Source organism: Petaurus breviceps, unplaced genomic scaffold, assembly GCF_028583685.1.
Source record: "Petaurus breviceps papuanus isolate PSGF00001 unplaced genomic scaffold, PetGlider_PUasm1.0 188, whole genome shotgun sequence".
NCBI classification, from domain to species: domain Eukaryota; kingdom Metazoa; phylum Chordata; class Mammalia; order Diprotodontia; family Petauridae; genus Petaurus; species Petaurus breviceps.
In genome coordinates, this window is record NW_027185804.1 from 16,643,242 (window position 1) to 16,664,952 (window position 21,711).

General features: G+C 37.9%; 1 protein-coding gene across 7 annotated transcripts in view; it reads left to right on the forward strand.

Annotated features, from left to right (window-relative positions):
• BBOX1 (gamma-butyrobetaine hydroxylase 1) overlaps positions 1–20,931 on the forward strand; it is a 519,348-nt gene extending 498,417 nt beyond the window's left edge. For all 7 annotated transcript variants that reach the window (XM_069091330.1, XM_069091326.1, XM_069091328.1 and 4 more), the window contains 4 exons: positions 1,990–2,095; positions 11,369–11,565; positions 19,192–19,358; positions 20,331–20,931. In XM_069091330.1, coding sequence (XP_068947431.1) covers positions 1,990–2,095; positions 11,369–11,565; positions 19,192–19,358; positions 20,331–20,491 — 631 coding nt within the window. In that variant the 3' untranslated portion in view covers positions 20,492–20,931. The remainder of the gene's footprint in view (positions 1–1,989; positions 2,096–11,368; positions 11,566–19,191; positions 19,359–20,330) is intronic.
• The last annotated feature ends 780 nt before the right edge of the window (positions 20,932–21,711 follow it).

Sequence of the window (21,711 nt, forward strand, 5' to 3'; positions counted from 1 at the left end):
CCAGCTGTCTCCCAAATGATTCCCCTTGATCAGGAAGGGGACCAGGTGGACAGGAGAGGATCAAGGCAAAACCATCACTATTTGGGGGCAGGGGGTGACAATCAATTCAATTCAAAACACATGGTCCATGGACAAGTCGGGAGTATTGTCTTCACATAGTGAAGAGGACACATTCTACATCTTGGTGAAATGAGCCTTTTTTTTTTTTTGCTCCTTTTAAAATTTCCTAAATCTTGATTATGCATGGATCATCTATGCTGACAATAATGTAGAACTGAATTCTGTGTTACCTATGGAGTGCATCCAATTACACAATGCCATAAAAACAGATATTTTTTGGCTCCAGTTGCTGTGATATAATGGATTGTTTAACTCAGACTTGAAACATGCTGCAGTAAATTATAAATACCTCTGCTCCTTTCACTCAGTCAGCTTTTGAATTCATGACCCCTCCCCGGCATTGCCTGGTACAGCTCAGAAAGCTTTGCTAGTTGTTCCATCTTAAATTTAGATGAGAAAAACAGAGAAATAAAGAAATTCATTCTTAGTCCCCAGAACAGAGAAGAAACTGTACTCTTATTCAAATAAGGAAGATATTCTCAGGCAGTGGAAGAGGGTATGACTGCTATATTTTAAAGAAAAGACAGTGCCTTAAAAAATATTTTTTAGCTGTGTGACCCTGGGCAAGTCACTTCACCCCATTTGCCTCAGTTTCCTCATCTGTAAAATAAGCTGGAGAAGTAAATAGCAAACCGCTCCAGTAGCTTTGCCAAGAAAACCCCAAATGGGGTCACAGAGAGTTGGACACAGCTCAAAAATGAATGGACAACAACAGGATGTGATTAGGGCCTTTGGAGAATGAGTAAGTTTTTGGATGGGCAGAGTAAGAGGGAAAGGGAATAAAGAATTATGTTTTGGGTCTAATTTACTACAATGGAATTTGATGATATTAAATGTAAAGTTTTATACTCTAGTTAAAAACAAAAACCACAAGTAAATGTAAGGTAGGGTAGACATGGTTGAACAATAATTTATCTAACAAAGATCTAAGGGTATTAGTGGACTACAAGATCAGTATGCATCATCCAAGTGATATATGTAGGAACCCAAGAAAAATAAAGAAAAGCTATAGTGTCAAGGATTTCATGCCCCCATCTAGGCTCAGCTTGGGGTGCCACATTTTAGGGAGCACGGTGATCAGCTGGAAAGAACCCAGAGGACGATCACCTGGATGGTGAAGGACTGGAGAGCGTGCCTTACCAAGAGCAGCTAAAAGGAGTGTTTAGCCTGAAACAGAGCAGTCTAAGCAAGAACATGGCTGTTGTCTTTAACTATGGGAAAAGCTGTCATATAGGAAAGATTCTACTCATTGTGCTTGGTTCCCTTGCCCATGTGTCCCTAACACTTTGCAAAGACAATATGTGCTTATTGGAGAGGATTGGAGACCAGTGAAAAAACCATTGAGAATTCAGGCACAGAGTTGGAAATGCCAAAGCCAGAGGTTAGTTTCCATCTGCATATTCATACATATGTGCATAAAACCAAGAAATAACACCAAAATGTTCATAGAACAGCTGGAGTGAATTATGAGATCGGAATGCTTATGAGCATCAAAATGTCATGAAGAAATACATCGCATGTCAGTCAAGCTAAAGGCTGAACTCCAACCCCAACAAGAAAAGGGACCTCCTTTGGAGCACTGTGCTTTAGGCACATCCCAACAAGCCCACATAAAGCCCGTCAGATAAAAAGCGTTCATGCAATGCCCCTTTACGGGGAGTGGGAAAGGGAGAAACTGCTTTGCCAGTGGCTGATCGAAGCAGGACAGGACCCCAGGGATTCCATGTTCCAGTCATCAGCATCATCCACCACTTCATATTCTGTTCTGAAAAGGCCCAGCAACCTCTGGGTATCAAGTTCATATTTTCACGTTTTGTCTGTCTGGCTTGGCAGCAGCCTGTGCAAACATGTGTTTCTCTTATTTTACAGACATACTTGGCAAGTACAAGACAAAATCGATGCGAATAACGTGGCTTACACAACTGGAAAGCTAAGTTTTCACACAGATTATCCGGCACTCCATCATCCACCTGGGGTAAGGTGAGACTCGTCACATTTTCCACAAGGCAGGCCAGGGAACTGGATTTTTTCAATCATTATAAAGCCAAGAGATTATGGGTTCCTTTTGTGTGTGTGTGTGTGGACACACACATATACACATACACACATCTAAATTATATACAACATACACAATAGTGAAAGGTATATGTGTATACATTTGTGTATGATATATATGTATATCTGTATATACATATATATATACACACACACACACATCAGTGAAATCTGATCACTTGTCAAGGAATGTTTTTGAGGTTGCTGTAGAAATGGGTTGGACTGGATATCCTCCACGGTCCCTTTCAATTCTGAAATTCTAAATCTATAGCATGAATGTCCTTGAATTATGTGTGAGTATATAGACACACATACATAATATATAACAAACAATAAAGAAGCCTGCATATGTGTATATGTTTGTATTTTTATTATATATGTATATAGTATGTTTATTTTGTATATATATATATATAGTATATATATATATATATATAGTATATATATATATTGTATATTTACATGTCCATGAGTTCCCTGGAAGATACTCAATTAAATGCTGAATTACCACTTGTCAAGGAATGTTAAGGATGTAGCTACAGCTATAGGTTGGACTACATAATATCTTCAGGGTTGCCTTTCAATTCTGAGATTCTAATTTTGGGTGTGTTTGGGTGTGCAGGTATGTATATCACATATAGAAGAGGGATTCTTAACCTGGGGGCTTATTCATATATATTTTGATAATTATATTTCAATATAATTGGTTTCCTCTTCAATTTTTATGTTTGATTTTATGCATTTAAAAATATTATTCTGAGGAGGGAGGGGTCTAGAGGCTTCACACACCTAGTGTCAGAGGGGTCCATGACACAAAAAAGGTCAAGAAGTCTGATCTAAGTTCATTCTTACAGACAAGCAGGACAGCTTTGAAAATAATGTGTTGAATTTATTCTATTACTATGTATTTGTACACATACACACATATGAGATTTGTAGTTTCACATACAATCCTCTTCTGTCTTTCATGTATAAAAATGTTTCTATGGGGGGGGGTCTAAATCCTCAGACACAAACCTCATGACCCTGAGGGGCAAGTCACCTAACCCCTCTTGGGTTCATTTTCTTAATCTGTAAAGTAGGGATGATAATATTATCTACTTCCAAGATTATTGTGATGATCAAATAAGATGGTAAAATATGTACAGATAGCTCTTTGCAAGCCTTAATTTACCATGTAAATGCTGGTCATTATCATTGTTATTATTAAGGGGAAAGTTTATCTGGAATTCAGAGGAGTGGAATCCTAGGATCTAGATTCAAAGCTGGAAGGGTCCTTAAGACCCCTCATTTTACAGCTGTCTAGCTATGTGAGCTCAGGCTCACAGAACTCTTAAGTGCTTGAAGTGGGATTTGAATGAAGTTATACCTGATTCCCAGTCTGGCGTTCCATCCATTATACCACAATGAGAGTAGTATAAGATAAGGCTGCATAGGAAGGATGGAAACAGTCTGGAGTGTGCTCAATTCTCAGATTATAAGTTTATTCAATGGACCAATGGAACACCATTAAAAGCTTTTGAATACAGGAGTGACATGCTCTTAGAAATGCAATAGGAAGATTATTCAGATACTGGCACAGAGGATCAGAGATTTAGAACTAAAAGGAACCTTACAGAACTTCATTTTACAGATGAGGAAACTAGGGACCAGAGAAGTTAAGTGACTTGCCCAAGATCACAAAGGAAGTAATCATTAGGGTTGGATTTGAACCCAGGTCCCTTACTCTGGAGTCAATGTTCTTTCTAGTGCAGAGGGCCAAGAACCCAATCTCTTGAGACTTGATTCACATCATGTGATTCACATGATTTACATGTGATGATTCACATCATGTCTCTGGCTATCCATATTTACTGAATTCCTAATATGTATGAAAGTTAGAGAACTGGGTTTAGAACCAGATAGAGTTGGGTTCATGTCCCGCTTCTAACACCAACTGCTTGTGTGACCCTGGAAAATTCGCTTAACCTTTCAATCCCCCAGACTCCTCTCTAAGAGTACATGATGCAGAAGAGAGAACCGCATGTATTAGGAGAGTGAGTTCCTTACCAGGAGCTCACTACATGAAGAAATCAGAGATCTAGATAAACCCCCATCCCTACCAACAACAAAAAATAACCTATGTATAAACTGCACAAGATATGGTTTCTATACTTCATGTCGGTCATACACATATGAGATAACTATCAATACAATAAGGAAGAAGAACGGTGAGGTCAGCATGCACTAATAGCTTTCAGACATGAGACAATATTTTTATAGTATGGAATGGTAAGGGGAGATTTTTAAATGAGATAGGACTAGAATTGAGTCTTTGAAGGATTTAGGCAAGCAGAAATGAAGTATGGACGCTCTCTCCATTTACCACAATATATTTTAATATCTCCATAACTTCGTGAATAGTCTCATGAGTTATTGTGGCCAAAAATGTGTTATCGCTATAGATCCTGACACATACATTTATACATCACTTGGGGCCCCGTCTCTAGGCTTACGAAGGTTTATCCTCAGACAACAACCACATATGCCATTACCAGACCCGGAGCTGAGTCGTCTCCACATTGGCAGGGTCTCACCCCACTGGCATGGCCTTTGAGAATCTCAGGGTCACTTCCATGACACAGCAAGGCACTGGAGAGGGCTTTTCACGGAAGGCAGACTATCATTATTACAAATACTGGAATCTAATATTTGACTTCACATGTTTTAAATTACTGTGTTGATTCAAAAATACCACATGTGTTCTTTGAACTAAATGATGACAGGGAGGTGACCCTCTGGAGGCACCTTGGGGGGTTGGGGGAGAGGAGAGAAGAGAGATGCAATGTGATTGTTCTAAATATGGCCTAAGTTTGGAATCTAGTAACCTCTGAAAGTCCAGGGGTTAAATGCCAGACTGATCAGCTCAGCCCTTTCTCTGCCAAAGGCCAGTTGGGAAAGAGGGGAAACTCAGAGTTTTGGAGGAGGACACCCTCAAACCAAAGGCACTGTTGATTTTTTAAAAGCTCATGCTGCCTTTCACAAGGTTACATATTATTTCTGGGACATAATCTAAACTTACATAAAACTGATTAGACGACTCCATTCATTTCCCTGATGTATAATAATGATGCCTTACATTTGAACAGCATTTTATGGACTTTTTAAAAACTACTTTCACGTGCCTCTTATTGAAGCCTCCCAAAAACTCTTTGAGGGGAACAGCTACAAACTTTTAGTATGAGAAGGGATCCTAACAACTGTCTGGTCAATATTTTTAATTTACTTATGTACATTTTAAGTATATTTACTTAAAAGTAAATTTAACGTGTGTTTGTGTGCTGTTTCCACCCAAAAGAATAGAAGTTCTTTGTTTCTATAATCCCTACTACACTGGCCAACACGCAGTATTCTTGTTTTCAACTGAAATTCACAAATAATTGCCTACTGCGTTCAAGGCATAGCACTAGGGGCTCTGCAGAAAACAAAAAGTTTGGATAAGCTGTAGTCTCTGACCTCAGAGTTTACACTTCATAGTTTAACTAACTTATTTTACACTGAGAAAATTGGAACTTAGCAAAGTTGCTGAGCTAATAACTAGTAATGAACTATTAGTTGTACAGCTAATTGCTACCCTGAGTCCAGGCTAGACCAGAGCTCTTTCTACCCCAGTCTTCCAAAAATTTTGAAAACCAAATTTTAAAATATTTATTCATTTTTAAATAATAATAAACCCCATTACCATGTTATCATAAGTAACATTTTTAATGAAAAATAACTATATTTTCTGAAACAAAAAAGAGTTAATGAGAATATCATTACTTTACATATTTTTGCAAACCTTTCATGTCTGGCTTAATAAAGATAGCTGGATTCTCCTGCATTCAGTCTGCTGTGGTATGTTGTTTTAGTTGAAGTGCGTGTAGAAAGTCAAGTCTTATACAATTACATAGTAGGAAAAGGGAGAAGTATTTGAATAGGCATCAGACACCCTTACAGGTCCTCAGACTCACCCTTTGAGAGTCCTGGTGGTGTAATGGATAAAATAATGTTAATTTGGAATCAAGTGATACAGTGGATAGAGGGCTAGGCCTGGAGTCAGGAAGATTCCTCTTTGTGAGTTCAAATCTGATCTCAGACACCCACTAGCTATGTGACCCTGGGCAAGTCACTTCACCCTATTTGTCTTATTTTCTCATCTGTCAAATGAGCTAGAAAAGGAAATGGCAGAGAACTCCAGCACTTCTGCCAAGAAAACCTCAGATAGGGTCACAGAGAATGAGAAATAACTAAAATGACTGAACAACAACAAAAATCAGTCTTTCAAATTTTGAGTCACAGTTGTTCACTGAACCCAGGTTAGACCAAAGTCTTTCTACCCAGTCTTCTGAGTTTTGAGTCACAGTTATAGTTTATACAATATAATTTTTTTAAATAGAATCATTAGGTTCCTTGATCTCAGGAACTGTGATTCAGACATCTTTTTTCACAACACTTCACATTTCCACATCATTTGGCATGGTGTCTTGCACCACATAGATACTCAACAAATACCTATTTTTTCATGAAAAATCTGGGCACCTTCCCAGGTTTTCCTCTTTACTTGGCTAATACGATATACCAAAGTGGTAAGAAACAGCAAATGGGGATTCCAAACAAAATGAAAAATGAAAAATCTAAAATCACATGGGAGAGGAGAGATACTCAAAGAGATTTTTGGTAGAACTTGATTCTTGAAATCTTTAGCTCCGATGGAATAGTGGTTAACATGGGCATAGTTCAAGTTTCCACTTAAAAAAATGTTTCTTGCATAAAATTATTTCTATGCAAAAGGCTGAAATTTAATGTAACAGGCAGGTCAAACAATTGAGGTTGTGTTTTTGTTTTGTTTTGTTCCCTTCCTAAACCAGTACCAAGTGGACCAGGCAACAAGTTAGTTACCTGTTGAGAATTCATTTTGATCAAAATCGTTAACATGGGACAGGAAGAGTGGGTTCAGTCTATTAATTCAAACCACATGCAGCTTAGCTCACTGTCTTATCTGCGCCAGAAATCACATGCTGTTACAAAGTAACATAAAAAGGCTTTTCAGCTCGGAATCGCTTCCATGGAATAAAATTTAGTTTTATATATGTCAGACACATATTAACCATTTGGATTAGCACAAGTGTTAAGTTGTCTGGCTCCTACATTTAAATTCTTTCACAAAATTATATTAAAAATCAAGATGGCAAAAAAATGTCCATGGTTCCTACCATATGTAAAAGAAATCAGTTGGATTTGTAAGAGTTTTGGTGCTGAAATATGCAATTCTCTTATGTCAAAATCTAAAATGTGATTTTAAGAGCATCTCCCTAGTTCCCTGAAGAATAGCTTTATACTATATTATCTTCAGGGAATTTGTTTGATTCTGACGTTAACTTTTCTAGTAATATTTTTTTCTAATCATGTCATTTAATTCTCCATCATTCTGAAGAAGCTAGTTTGTTTTTAGGGTTTTTTTTATTTTTATTCTGAACTTAAACACCAAATAAAATGAGCATTTTCATACATAAATCAGATCAGAAAAAGATTATATATGAAACTGTATGTAGACTTGGCTTTGTTTTTGGTGTGCATAATAAATTCAACATGTGATTTTCAAAGTTGTGCTGCTTATGTATGTCTCCTTCTGTCCTTCCTTATGTTCTTATCTCATTTGGGGGAAGGAAAGAGTGAACATGCTGTCCCCTAGCCTCCCTTTCCTTCCCACCTACCCCCAACTGAAAAAAAGAAAGAGAAAACCCTTGTAACTAATATATACAGTCAATTAAAACAAATTTCCAGATTGGGTCATGTCTAAATGTATGTCCTAATTCTGAATCTTGCCTCCATCACCTTTCTCAGGAAGTAAATAACATGCTTTATCATTAATTCTCATTAGAACATGAATTCCTTGAAGGCAGAAGCCATATTTTTCCCTCAATGTTGTATAAAGGTTAAATAAATGTTTGTTGAATGACCGACTGAATCCTGATTGGTCATCGAATTGATCTGAGTTCTTAAGCACTTTACAATTGTCTTTCCAACATTGTCATTGTAAAAAATTGTTTTCCTGGCTTACTTCAACTCTGCACCAGTTCATACAGGTCTCCCCAGGGTTCTTTGACACCATCCCTCACATCTTCTTCAAGTATAATAATATTCCATTTCATTCAAATGCCATAATTTTTTCTGCCATTACTCAATTGATGAATATCCCCCTTAGTTCTAATCCTTTGCCACTACAAACAGCAACAACATTATAAATATTTTTGGGGATTAGATCCTTCTCATCATTCTTTATCTCTTTAGGCCCTGAAGTTTAGGGTACAGGCCTAGTGATAGCATCACTGAGTTAAAGGGTATTCTCAAAGGGTACAGCTCCAAATTACTTTCCAAAATGACTGGGCCAATTCACAATGCTAATAACAGTGTATTAACGTACCTGTTTGGGCACATGCCCTGCCTCATTTGCTGTTTTCCCTTTTTGTCATCTTTGTCTTGTGGGTATGAGGTGGACAGCTGGTTTTGTCGGGGGCAGAGAGTTGCATCCCTGAAGATCTGGAGAACTTAGGGCTGTTTTCTTCCTTATCTCATTAGACCCCAAAGTTTAAGATCTAGGTCCAGTGATGCTATCTCTGCATCAATTACATGCACAATTTAGTGACTTTTGGAGGCACCATTCCATATTTCTTTCCAGACTGGCTAAACCGATTAATGACTCTACCAGTAATAGGTTAATGTTCCTGTTTCCGCACATCCCCTCCAACATTTGCCCTTTTCTTTTTTGGCATCTTTGTCAATCTGATCTGGTAGGAGGTGAACAATTTGGGGGGGGAGGGAGTTCCATGAAGATCATGACAACACATGACTATTTTTCTTCTAGTTGCATTTTTTTATCAGCTTGATCTTTTGGATTATATTATTATTTCAATACATTTTAGCCAACAATGACAGTTTATGGTATATGATGTTTATATATTAATAAAATGCTTTTATACCCAAATAGAATCTACGTTCTTTGAGGGCAGGGCTGGCTTCATCCTTGTCTGTGTGTCTCCAGCTCCTAACATATGACAGTCACTTAATAAATGTTTGATGATAACCAATTGATTGATCGTAAATCAATCAATTTAATTTTAATTTTAATCAATTAAACAGCAGCAAATTATGAATTCCCCTGAAGTGTTAGCATTATTCAAATTGACACTTCGTGTTTCCACTAGATTGGAACCAATTACTATTTTTTATATAATTATAACTCTCAATGGTGGAAATCTGAATATGTAGCTTGAATTACATACATTCTCTATAGAACTTTATGAAAATCCTGTGAGGCTGAGTACTGCAATTGCTAACCCCATTTTAAGGATGGGGAAACTGAGACTCAAAATGAAATAAATTGTTCAATGTCGCATAATGAGTGTGACGGGGGAGAGTAGAAGGCATTATGCAGTGTTCTTCCCATTTTCACACAGCTGACTCTCTAGTTTCTAAGAAAGTCAAAGAGAAGAGTCCTTCATGAGTTAATGATGTCCCTTCCTCCTAAGCTTTGTTCACTATATGAGGCTTTTTTTGCCTCATCTTCAGGTCAGGGTGGGAGTCAGGGGATTATTATATTTGGCCTGTTGATGGAGGTAGGCAGGGAAACCAAGCAAACTAATTTTAAAATTCCTTTTCACTGGACCTGCTACCTTCTAATATCTGAATTTGGTCATATTTGGCTCTCCCATTCAGGGACCCTTCAGCCAGATATTGGCTTTTATTTTTATTTTACTTTGGCATGTACAGTTTTTACAGCTGAATGATGTTAAATGGCTTCTTCCTGCTGAAAATAATTCTCTATATTTAATTTTACAAAAACATCCACAGTGATAATAAAAATAAGCCACATATCCAACTAATTCAAAAGGACTCCTCCCCAGAAGAACATGAGGAAATTAGATTTTTCAATTTTCCTGAGAAGTCAACCTAAAATTCTCATTCCTAATATATTTTAGTATAAAATTGATGAATATTTTATCTCTCTTCCATTTCCTTGCCCAACACCCTACTTGACTAAGGTCATAATCATCATCTCAATGGTACCACCACAAAAATCTTTTCCTTATATTATATATCCAATAGTATTCCTTCCTTAAGTCTCCCCCGTTCCAATTTGTTTCATTATAATGGTCTCCCTAGAGATCATACATTCATCATATCACTCCCCTACAGAAGAAAACACTCCATAGCTCCCTACTTCCTATAAGAGTCCAAATTCCTTGACCTGACACTTGAGACTCTCTATAACTTGGCTTCATCATACCTTTTTCTATTTATTCTCTCACTCCATCTCTGCCACATGTTTTGCTCACCACCCCTAAAACACACCTTGAACTTTTCTCTTTTTTGCTTTGGAATGAATGGATGAAAAAGCATTTAAGTTTGTACCATATTCCAATCACTAGGGACACAAATTCAAAAGTAATAGCAGCTTACGCCCTCAAGGAGCTTACCTTCTAATAGTCAACATATATAGAGGCTGTGATGGCTAGGGGAATTTGGGTTTGAGAAAGTACCAGGATCCACAGGGGAGTAGTTGGCGCCCATCATTTCCAGGAAGAATGGCAGTATTTATGTGATTATGGCTTCCAAATTTTTGTTCATATTGTTCTCCACTCTCCAGCCCCCATCTCCCTGCCAATCCTTTTCCACTTTCTAAAACTACCTACCCTTTAAGGTCCCATTTTTCCATCCATCTATCTCTGTTAGCCAAAGCTAGAGTGATCTCCTTCCCCTGACTAAGAATGCATTGACTTCATCATGCATTATACCATTATTTCTCAATTATTTAATATTTCTTCAGTGTTACTTTGAATTGTTATTAAAATCTCATAATGCTATTTAACCTACCAGTCAGTTAACAGACATATATTGATTACTTATCATGTTCTAGGCACTGTGTTAAGTGTTGGGAATACCTTATGTCTATAGTGTAAACTCTTAAGAAGGCAAGGATAGACCAAGTCTCACACTCCTATGTATTCCCTGTGATGCCTTGAACACAAAAGACTTGTAATAAATGTTTAACTGTATTCTTTTATACTAATCTTGAAACTGCCCTGATCAGGGGGTCAAAAACATTGCTCTTAATCAAGGAACATTTTTAATTTAAGTGTCTTCTAAAAACTATTTCTCCATTTGATTACAGGTCCAATTCCTTCACTGCATAAAGCAAACAGCCACTGGTGGGGAAAGTGAAATCGTAGATGGATTTAATGTATGCCGACAGCTCAAGGAACAAAATCCTAAGGCATTCCAGATCCTCTCCTCAACCTTTGTGGATTTTACAGATATTGGAGTTGACTTTTGTGACTTCTCAGTGCAATCCAAGCACAAAATTATAGAGTGAGTAGCGTTTTTTTTAAATCGTGTGGATTATTAAATGGATACTATCAGAATTTATAAACAGAAATGTGGGATGATGAGTTGGGTTCATTGATAACAAGTCTCTGCCAAACTAACCTCATTTCATGTTGTGATTATTGTATCAAACTAGGAAATAGTGTAAGTATAGGGTACTAGATTTCATGAAGGCACCTTTACAAATTTCTCATAGATGCAGAGTTAGAAGGAACCTACTTCAAGATTCCCAGTATTCCTATGAATAAGAATAAAATGTGGACTGGACAATAATATTTAGATGGATTTATAGTCACTTATCTCTTGCCTCCATTTCCTCATCTGTAAAATGGAGATAAAAATAGCATCCACCTTCTAAGAGCTGTTGTGAGATAACGAGATACTATTCACAAAGCATTTTTCAAACCCTGAAGTGCTATATAAATCCTTGATACTATTACTAGCTAATTGATTGTGTACAGAATGGGAATGAAAGGATCAATCAACCTGAACCAAATTTCTAGTGACATGCCACAGTGCTCTATGCTCAACGATGTTCTGCCAACATCTTTAGCAATGATTTAAAGATATGAAAGGTATTTTTACCAGATTTGTGGATGACAGAAAGCTAAAAGGGATACTAAATACATTGGATGAGTAAAATCAACATTCATAGAGATTTCAGCAGGCTAGAATAAAATATAAACATATCTGTTATTCACTTAATATGAATAAATGTAAAGTTCTGCATTTGGATAAAAAAATAAATTGCTCAAATCAAGAATGCGGGAAGGATATGGCTTGATAGCTCTTTGTGTAATAAAGACCCAGGAGATTTCTGTTTACCACACACCTAATATGAGTCAACAGTGTGATGTAGCCCCTAATAAATCTAACACAATCAATCCCAGGCTCCACAAATAGAAGTATAGAGTCTATATCATGGGTAGCAATCATTTCATTATGCTCTGGGCCAGTTAGACCATATATGAAGCATTATGTTCAATTCTGGGGACTACCTTGACCAATAAACACATATGCAAAGGAGAGAAATGAGAATCAGGAGGGAACTAAGAGAGAAGAGACATTGGATGAGTTTGAGGGGCCATTTCCTCAATGTAATAGTATCCAGGGGTGGGGAACCTGCTTCCTCAAGGCCATATGTTCTGAAAAGTTTGGATTTACTCAAAGGACCACACTTGAGGACCTAGAGGGCCACATGTGACCTCGAGGTTGCAGGTTTCCCCCCCACTGTTCATATCCCTTGCCCTCTTGTTTAAGCCTCTAGTACTACATATAACAACTCTGTTGTCCCCAGACTTCCGCCAGCATGGCACAGGAAACCAAAAAAGTGTCCTGTCTTAACCCATATGTTCCAGATTATAAATCACTGGTATCACATGTCCCGTAGGTGATGCAAGTTGACAGAAGTCATATCTACCAAGTTAGTCAAAAGAACTATCCTCAAAGCCATCCATATGATTTTAGATAAGTCCTTTTGCTTCTTGAAAACTCTATTTATTCATCAAATAACAACAACAATAAAGAGTAAAAAGAAACAAGTGGACAGCAAGATGACCTTGAAGTCAGGAAGGCCTGGGTTTAAGTCCCACTTCTGATGCACAATCTGAGCAAATCACTTGATCTTTCCATTTCTCAGACAACACTTTAAGTTATTAATGTTATTATTGTTTATTCATCATTTTTTGAAGAGGACCAAAGACATCACAGAAGATGTCTTGACTTACGTGCAAACTGAACTTAAGTGAGGCAGACATGCACAATGTTGTCAGCCTCACACTCTCTTCTTTAGTCATCAAAGTCCAGTAGCAAGACAAAAGTCAGAACTGGTGATGGCCCAAGATACAGTGGACGGCCTTAGCGTCATTAATGTCTAACTAAGCCACCTTCAAAGCCCCACACACCCCCTACTATAAGTTGTGGTCAGTCAGTCAATAAGCTTTTATTAAACACCTACTGTGTGCCAGGCAATATCTAAGCATTGGGAACATTAAGAAAGAGTAGCTGTCCTCAAGGAGCTCCCAGTCAAATGGGGGAGACAACATGGAAACAATTATGTTCCAACAAGCCATGAACAGGATAGAAAGGACAACCTTTGAAGCTCTTTTGGGGCCTGTCCCCCTCCACCTTTCCAGTGTTCTTATACCAGGATCCTTCCCCATGTGCTCAACGACCCAATGATGCTGGGCTTCTTGCTGCTTCTGGACAAATCACTCCATCTTCCACCTCCAGGCATTTTTACCAGCTGTCCCCCAGATCTGCAGTGATCTCCCTCCTTATCTCTGCCTCCTGCCTTCCCTGGCTTCCCTCCAGTCCCAGATAAAATCCCACCTTTTACAAGAAGCCTGTCCTCTTTCCCTGGGACCTTGAAGTCTACCCCCTAGTGATTATTCCTCGTTTTCTTTTCTATACGTTGTCCATACATAACTTGTCTGCATGTTGTCTGTCCCATTAGACTGTGAGCTCCGGGGATTGCCTTTTGCATCCGCAATGCTTAGCATAGTTCCCAGCACTTAGTAGGCTTGTAATAAATGTTTATGGACTGAAGAAATAGAAGGGAGATGTGACCAGACCTGAACTTTAGGAAGGTCATTTTGACAGCTGAGTGGAAGATGAGTTGCAAGGGGGAAACTGACCATAGTCTAGGCATGAGGTGATGGGGGCCACCACCAGAGAGGTAGTAATGTAAGAGGAGAGAAGGGAGCTTCCATAAGGGATAATACAATGTAACATCTGCAGAACAAATGCTGATCTAAGTTGGCAGAGGGAATTGCCTCACCAGAAGTTCCCTATTCCAATGAAATCACAAATCTAAACCTCCTAAAATAAAAATGGTCATTATCTAATACTTCAAGGTTTGCAACAACAGATGTAGACATCATCTCAGATGAGAAGGTTGGGCTGGGTAATCTTTCAGACTCCTTCCAACTGCAAAATCCCGTGACTTTCCTAGAAGGAAGCATGAAACAATGAGTCTATTATGGGCATGATGAAATGCACCAGGGATACAAGTGCAAAAGTATTACAGTCCTGGCCCACAAGGGCCCCAGCTGGCCTGGACTCAGGAAGACTCATCCTTCGTAAGTACAAATCCAGCCTCAGACACTTACTAGCTGTGGGACCCTGGGCAAGTCACTTCACCCTGTTTGCCCCAGTTTTCTCTTCTTAAAATGAGCTAGAAAAGGAAGTGGAAAACCATTCCAGTATCTTTGCCAAGAAAACCCCAATGGGGACATGGGGAGTCAGATATGACTGAAAAATGGCTGAACAACAACATGATGATATTCATTGAGGATACAAATATACAAGTGAGACAGTGCTTAAGTACATTTTTTCAGCAGGATACGAATTCACAGATAAGTCTCAGTTCAGGATACAGACAAAATAACTACATGTTGGTTTGTACAAGGTAACTAGGGGACACGCAGGTGGAAATCTCCATCAGGCAGCTAGAGATGTGAGCCTGGAGCTCAGCCTCTATAAAGTCATCTGCCTAAAAATGGTAGTCAAATTATGAAGGTTAATGAGATTGCTGAATGAGAAAGAAGCAGAGAAAGAAGAGAAGGCCTAGGACAAAACTTTAGATTAAAAAGCAAAGAACCTATGTTTTCATTCTGGATCTGACCCTAAGTAGCTCCATTGCCTGGATAGGGCCCTGGGGAGAGGGACTTGGAGACAGGAAAGTTGTTATTGTTTTCAGTCATGCCCAACTTTTCATGATCCCATCTGGGGTTTTCTAGGGAAAGATACTGGAGTGGTTTGTCACTTCCTTCTCCAGCTCATTTTACAGATAAGGAAACTGAGGCAAACAGTTAAGTGACTTGCCCATGTTCATACAGCTAGTAAGTGTCTGAGGACAGATTTGAACTCACAAAAATGAGTTTTCCTGACTCCAGGCCTGATACTCCATCCATTGTGCCAGCTAGCTGGAATCAGGAAAGCCTGGATTCAAATCCTGCCTTAGACACTTACTAGCTAAGTAACCCTGGATGTCATTTACCCCTCTGGGCCTCACTTTCCTCATCTATAAAATGAGGCGGGGGGGGGGGGGGGGGGGAGTGGCGGGTTTACACCCTATGGTCTCTAAGGCCGCTTCTAGCACTGTAACCCTGTGATGACCCTATGATTTCATCTCTCTGGGTCTCAATTCTTTTTGCTGAGTTTGTTTTCTTAGAATTGTCTACTACTCCTAAAAGTCAAGTATAATTTTTTTTAATCCAGTTAATGTATGATTTTAGTTACTAGCCTTCAGGTTAATTGAGGGTTTACAGTACAGATTTATTCATCCATAAAATTGTGGGGTTGGATAAGGTGACCTTTGAGGTCCCATCCAGCTCCCAGATCCTGTGATTCTACAGTGCTGTGAGATACAGGCTCCGACAGAAAAGCTCAAACCAGTTTTAATTACTTCATGATGATGTCATTTTTGTAATACAATAAAATGACATTTTTCTTTCCAATAAGAGTAATTAAGAAAACTAGTCTTAGAAAACACCAAAATCGAGGAATTTCACTCAAATGAAAAGTCTACATTATATTAAGCACAAGAAAAACAACCTTCACTGGGCTAGCAACCCCAGTATTCAAGTTGTAACTTGTGGTGGTCAATTGCAAAAGACCAGGGTATTTATGAACTTGGTGAATCCTGGCTGTTGAGACTAAAGGCCCTTTGGGACACTATGTGTTTTTCACTATTGTCTCCAGTATCCAGTAGAAGGAAAGAGGCATGTTTAATCTGGAGAAGAAAAGTCTTTGTCATGGGCCAGACTGCTGCCTTCAGATTTCTGAAGAGCTATTATGTGTAGGAAAGTGATTGAGGACAAAGTGGTTTATTGAAATTGATGCCCGGTGTTGGCAGATCAATGAGTCCGAGACGTGAGTTACAATAGTCCTGAACTTAATAGTTCATTATTTAACTTGGCAAATTCCTTTGCTCAAAAACTTTGGATCTTGGCTCTTAAACCAACCAGCCTTAAAAGGGGTGGAGGAGGGAATTGGGGGGTAGAGAGAGAAATGCATCCATCTCTGCCACATGGCTTTCAGATTTATAGGCCATCCTCTACTGCTCTCTTCATCTTTTTTCCTCTCTCTTATTCCTGGTCCAGAAAGTTTGAATCAATTTGTTTCTTCTGTTCCAAAAGAATTAGATTCTGTCCTTGAGGTTTTGGAACAGACTGAAATACTGGTAGTAACTGAGTTTGAATCTATAATTTGGAGCCAGTGTCTACTCAATAAGGAAGTCCAGTAAACACCATCCAGACAGTGAAAAATGAAGACACCCAACACAGAGACAGAGAGAGAAAAGAGAGAGAGAATTGAAAGGAAGGCAGTCATGGTATAGTAGAAAAACCATTGGCTTAAGAAGCATAGGATTTGAATTTAAATCTCGTCTCTGATGCCTACTAGTCATATGACCTTGGGCAAGTCATTTTATTTCCCTGGGCCTCAGTTTCCTCATTTGCAAGTTGGGAAAGAGTGATAAACTAGCTAGCTTCTGAGATCTCTTTCAGCTCTACTTCTGAGATGCTGCAGAAGCCAAGTACTTTTATTTCAAATTAGAAGAATTATTCAACTTGTTTTACCTTGTCTAGAACAAAATTGTTTATGTGTCAGTGATCCCTTTGTCAAAGATGAAACTTCTGCTCTACTCAGAACAGCATTTTCCAATGCAAAAATAAATAAATAAATACAAAGGGTTACAAAGGAAACCAAATTATATTGAAAATAATTATTTTAAAATGTTTAAAAAGTATACAGACCCCAGGTTGAGATCACCTGGTCTAGAGGGCAGACCAGGAACAAAGAGTTATTAAAAGGGATGGATTTGACAATAAAAGCTATTCAAAAAATTGAACAGGCTGCCTCAGTTACTGAAAACTTTGACAGAGGCTAGCTGTCCTCTCCTGAGAAGTACCTTTGTCCTCCCAATGGAAAAGGGAAGAGGTTAAAAAGTACAAACTCTTAGCCAATGAGCTTGACTTTGACACATGGTGAGATTTTACAACACTTGGTTAAGGAGATGATTTGTGAGCACCATGGCTTCTTCAAGAAAAAAATCAGGTCAGACTAAGCTGATTTCCTTTTCTGACACAGTAACACAGCTGGTTGAAATAGATTGTGCCATAGGTATACTTTACCTATACCTTAGTAGAGCATTTCACTAAGACTCATGCTACAATTATAGACAAGACAGAAAGAGACAAGCAAGATTAGAGTACATTGACGTTGATTTTGAAATTACCTGAATGACTGGGCCCAAAGAGTAATCATTAAAAGTCCCATGTTAACTAAGAGAGTGTCACCAGTGGAGTGTTCCATACATCTGTCCTTAGCCCTATGAAGTTTAACATTCTGATCACTGACATATATGAAGGCAGAGATGTTATGCTTCACAGGTGATGGAAAACTTGGAAAAACATACGCGATGACAACCCAGATCCAGAAAAATCTAAATGGGCTAGAAGGTTAGGTCAAATCAAACAACATGAAACTGAATAGGGGAAAAGATAAAATTCTATACTTGGGTTCCAAAACAAAAAAGAAAACTTCACACAAAGAGTAGAGAACACATGGCTAGACAACGGTTGCTCTGAAAAAAATCTGAAGGTCTTAGTGGACTGCCTGAACTCCATTGCAGTCAGCCATGTTGTGTGACAATATAAAAAAAAAAGCCCATACAATACTAGGCTACATTAATAAAGGCAAAGCATTCAGAATTGGGTAGGGGGCAGTTAATATTTCCAGTCTACTCTGCCCATCTGAATTACCATTTAGTACCTTTCAGAAAAGCCATAGGTAAGCTTGAATGTGTCCAGAAGAGAGTAGCCAGAATACTGAGAAGGCTTGATAATATGCCACATGAAGATAAGTTAAATAAACTAGGAATGTTTGCCCTAGATTTAATAGCTTAAAACTGTGTTAAGATCATGAGGACACCTTGTATTTACAATGTTTTATTGGGGGTGGGGTGAGACTTGCTTGACTTGAACCTGGAAGTCAGAACTAGGAACAATAAGTTAAACTTTCAGAAAAGCAGACAAGATGAAATAATATTCATAAGGCCCTTTCTATAACCTTAAAGAGTGTGGGCTCCTCAAGGACAGAAACTGTCTTTTGTCATTCTTTATATCCCCAATGCTTCCTACTGGGCCTGGCAGAGTTGGTATTAATAAATTCTTATTGACTAACTGCATAAATGGTAGTCACTGTTATTATTACTATTATTTACAATTTAGGTTTGATGTAAGGAAAACCCACCTAACAATGAGCTGACCAAAAAATAAATGGGTTTCTTTGGAAGACAATGGGATTCCTCATAACTGGATATCTTCAAAGAGAGGCTGTTTTCTGAGGATGCTGGAGAAAGAACTCTTGGTCAGGCAGGGGTTGGGCTAGCCAGCCTTTGTGGTTCCTTCTTGTGTTTAGATTCTCTGACTTTAAAACTACACGTTTATAATGTAGGAAAGATTCATGTTCTAGCTTTGACCTAGATGACCCATAAGGTCCTCTGAGTTATTATGATTCTGTGAAAAAAGAACTTTTTCTTTAAAAAGCACACAGTTATGGCCTAGGTTGTTTAAAATTATACCACCTTTAAAATATTTTTTACAGAGTAGACAATAAAGGTCAAGTGATTCGCATCAATTTCAATAACTCAACCAGAGATACAATATTTGACATCCCTGTTGAAAAAGTACGGCCATTCTATGCTGCTTTGAAAGAGTTTGTTGACCTGATGAACAACAAAGAAAACAAATTTACCTTCAAGATGCACCCAGGTCAGTATGTGAGCTTTTATCAATGTAGAAAATAAGAGGGTTTTTTTTGTATTTTTTCATTAACCAAGGCATAATGTAGAACAGGGTTTCTCAAATGAGGGTTCATGAACTTTTAATATAGATAAATATGCTTCAGTATGTTTGGGTTCTTTTGTTTTTTGGTTTTAGTAATCACATATATATGATCTGATATCTTTAATAATATCAGACACTGAGAATGGACCCATAAGCTTTAGTAAATATCAGATAGTGAGAATGGACCCATCCAGGACATAAGATAGGTTAAGGATCCTTGATCCCAGAGTTTAAACTTGTTACAACCAAGCTGTTGAAGAATTCTATTCCTGTATGATAGCATTATATGCTGATAGTCATTTAACAAAAAAAAAAGGCATATCATTAATTCTTAAGTCTCAAAAAACTGGAGAAAGATTCACAATTCATCTCATTTAAAACTATATTTAGCAAGGAAATGCTATTTACATCAGTCATTCCTCATTCATATCCTGAACTTCTGATTCTCTGGAGTTAGCCACCTTGCTCCACCATCAATCCCTAGTAATGTAAGGGATTTACATGTTTGACCTTTGGGAAAATAATTTTCCTATTAAAGACCCTCAATTTCCTCATCTGTAATATGATGAGAGTGGACTAGTTGAAGTCAAAGTTCTCTTCCAAGTCTTTGATTCTATTAGTTTCTACTAAAGTCGAGGCATTGTTCCTTTCCATTGTCTTAGTAAGATGGAAGATTCCCCTGATTTGTATTTCACTGTGAAAAATAGCTTTTTGTTCATACTGTAGCAATACCTTTAATTCCAGTATCCCAAGTCCTAACGCACCTTATGCCATGGGTTGACTCAAGTAAAGAAAGATACTACAAGTCATGCCATCAATTCCTAGAGTATTTGCATTTTCCAAGGAAGTCCTATATTAAACATTTGATTTGTTATGTTTCAAAATGATCTGTTCTAGGTGATGTAATTACATTCGATAACTGGCGCTTACTTCACGGCCGACGGAGTTACGAAGCAGGAAAAGAAATATCTCGCCATCTTGAAGGAGGTTACGCAGACTGGGATGTGGTTATGTCAAGGCTTCGTATCTTAAAGAAGGCTGTCAAAATTGAAGATTGAATTTGCTAGTTGCACTCTTGACATTAGTGGAATTAAGGATTTTTTTTAAAGATACAAGGTACTTAAATGCCATTTGCCATAATCACTAATACATGAATGGCCATGTCACATAGATATTAATTTCTTTTACACTAACAATGAAGCTAGATTCACAAGATTACCTTCTCTTTTGCTTTTATAAATGTTATGGCAACAATATTGAATCCAGAAAAGAGATGAGGAAATACATTTCTCTCCTTTCCTTGGAAAGGTGGGGACTAGGGGTACAGAATGTTATATACACCATCAGGAAGGATTGCCATCTCAATTGGTTTTGCTCAATTGTTTTTCTTTTGCATAAGGGTAAGCTCCGTAAGCTGGAATAAAGAGAGGGGAATATTTCTAAAAATGACTGATATAAAAATAAAAGTTACTAATAAAACTTTTTTATGTTATGGCAATGCCTGAGATTTTATTGCTTTCTTTTCAACATTGTTCTTTGTAGTTAATTTCTTCATAAAATGAACTTATTAAAGACTCCATTCCAACTGCCTAATGCTTTGAATACTAACAGAAACAAACAAAAAGGATCCCGGCAGGGGGTCATGGTTACAGAAATAGCATTCTCTGAAAACAGAGAAGGTTATCTTTACACACCAGTGACTTGTACTTAAGGAGGACAGCATGCTATTTTTTTTAATCTTATAAAATTACAAGATTTTTCCTTCATCAGTTAAAAAAATATACCTAAACAATTAGAGAGATATTCATTGTGCAGGCTGTGTCAATATAATAAAATTAATGACACCAATTAATCAATCAATAAAGAGTTTATTAAGACTTCTATGTGCCAAGCCCTGTGCTAAGCACAGGGGATACAAAAAAATGAAATAATCTACACTCTTAGGAAAATTATATTCTATCAGGAAGACATGTACACTTATAAGAATAGACACAAAATATAGACACATAACAAAATGAATGTGATTTCTCCCTTCACCCTCCCCCAGCTCAATTGCTATAGCCACCACATGTTAACATATCATAATCCAATTAACGAGGCATAACACCCTATGATGGCTCTATGAGGCAGAAACTCTCTGAGTTGAAGAGGGAACAAATCACTTGATTAGTTGAACAAACAAATAATCCACATCATTGGAGGTTTATGTAGCTGATTTCTAGAGAAATTTCAGGAATTTGGAAGTTTGAGAGTTTGGAAGAAACAAGTTCCTGAGGAA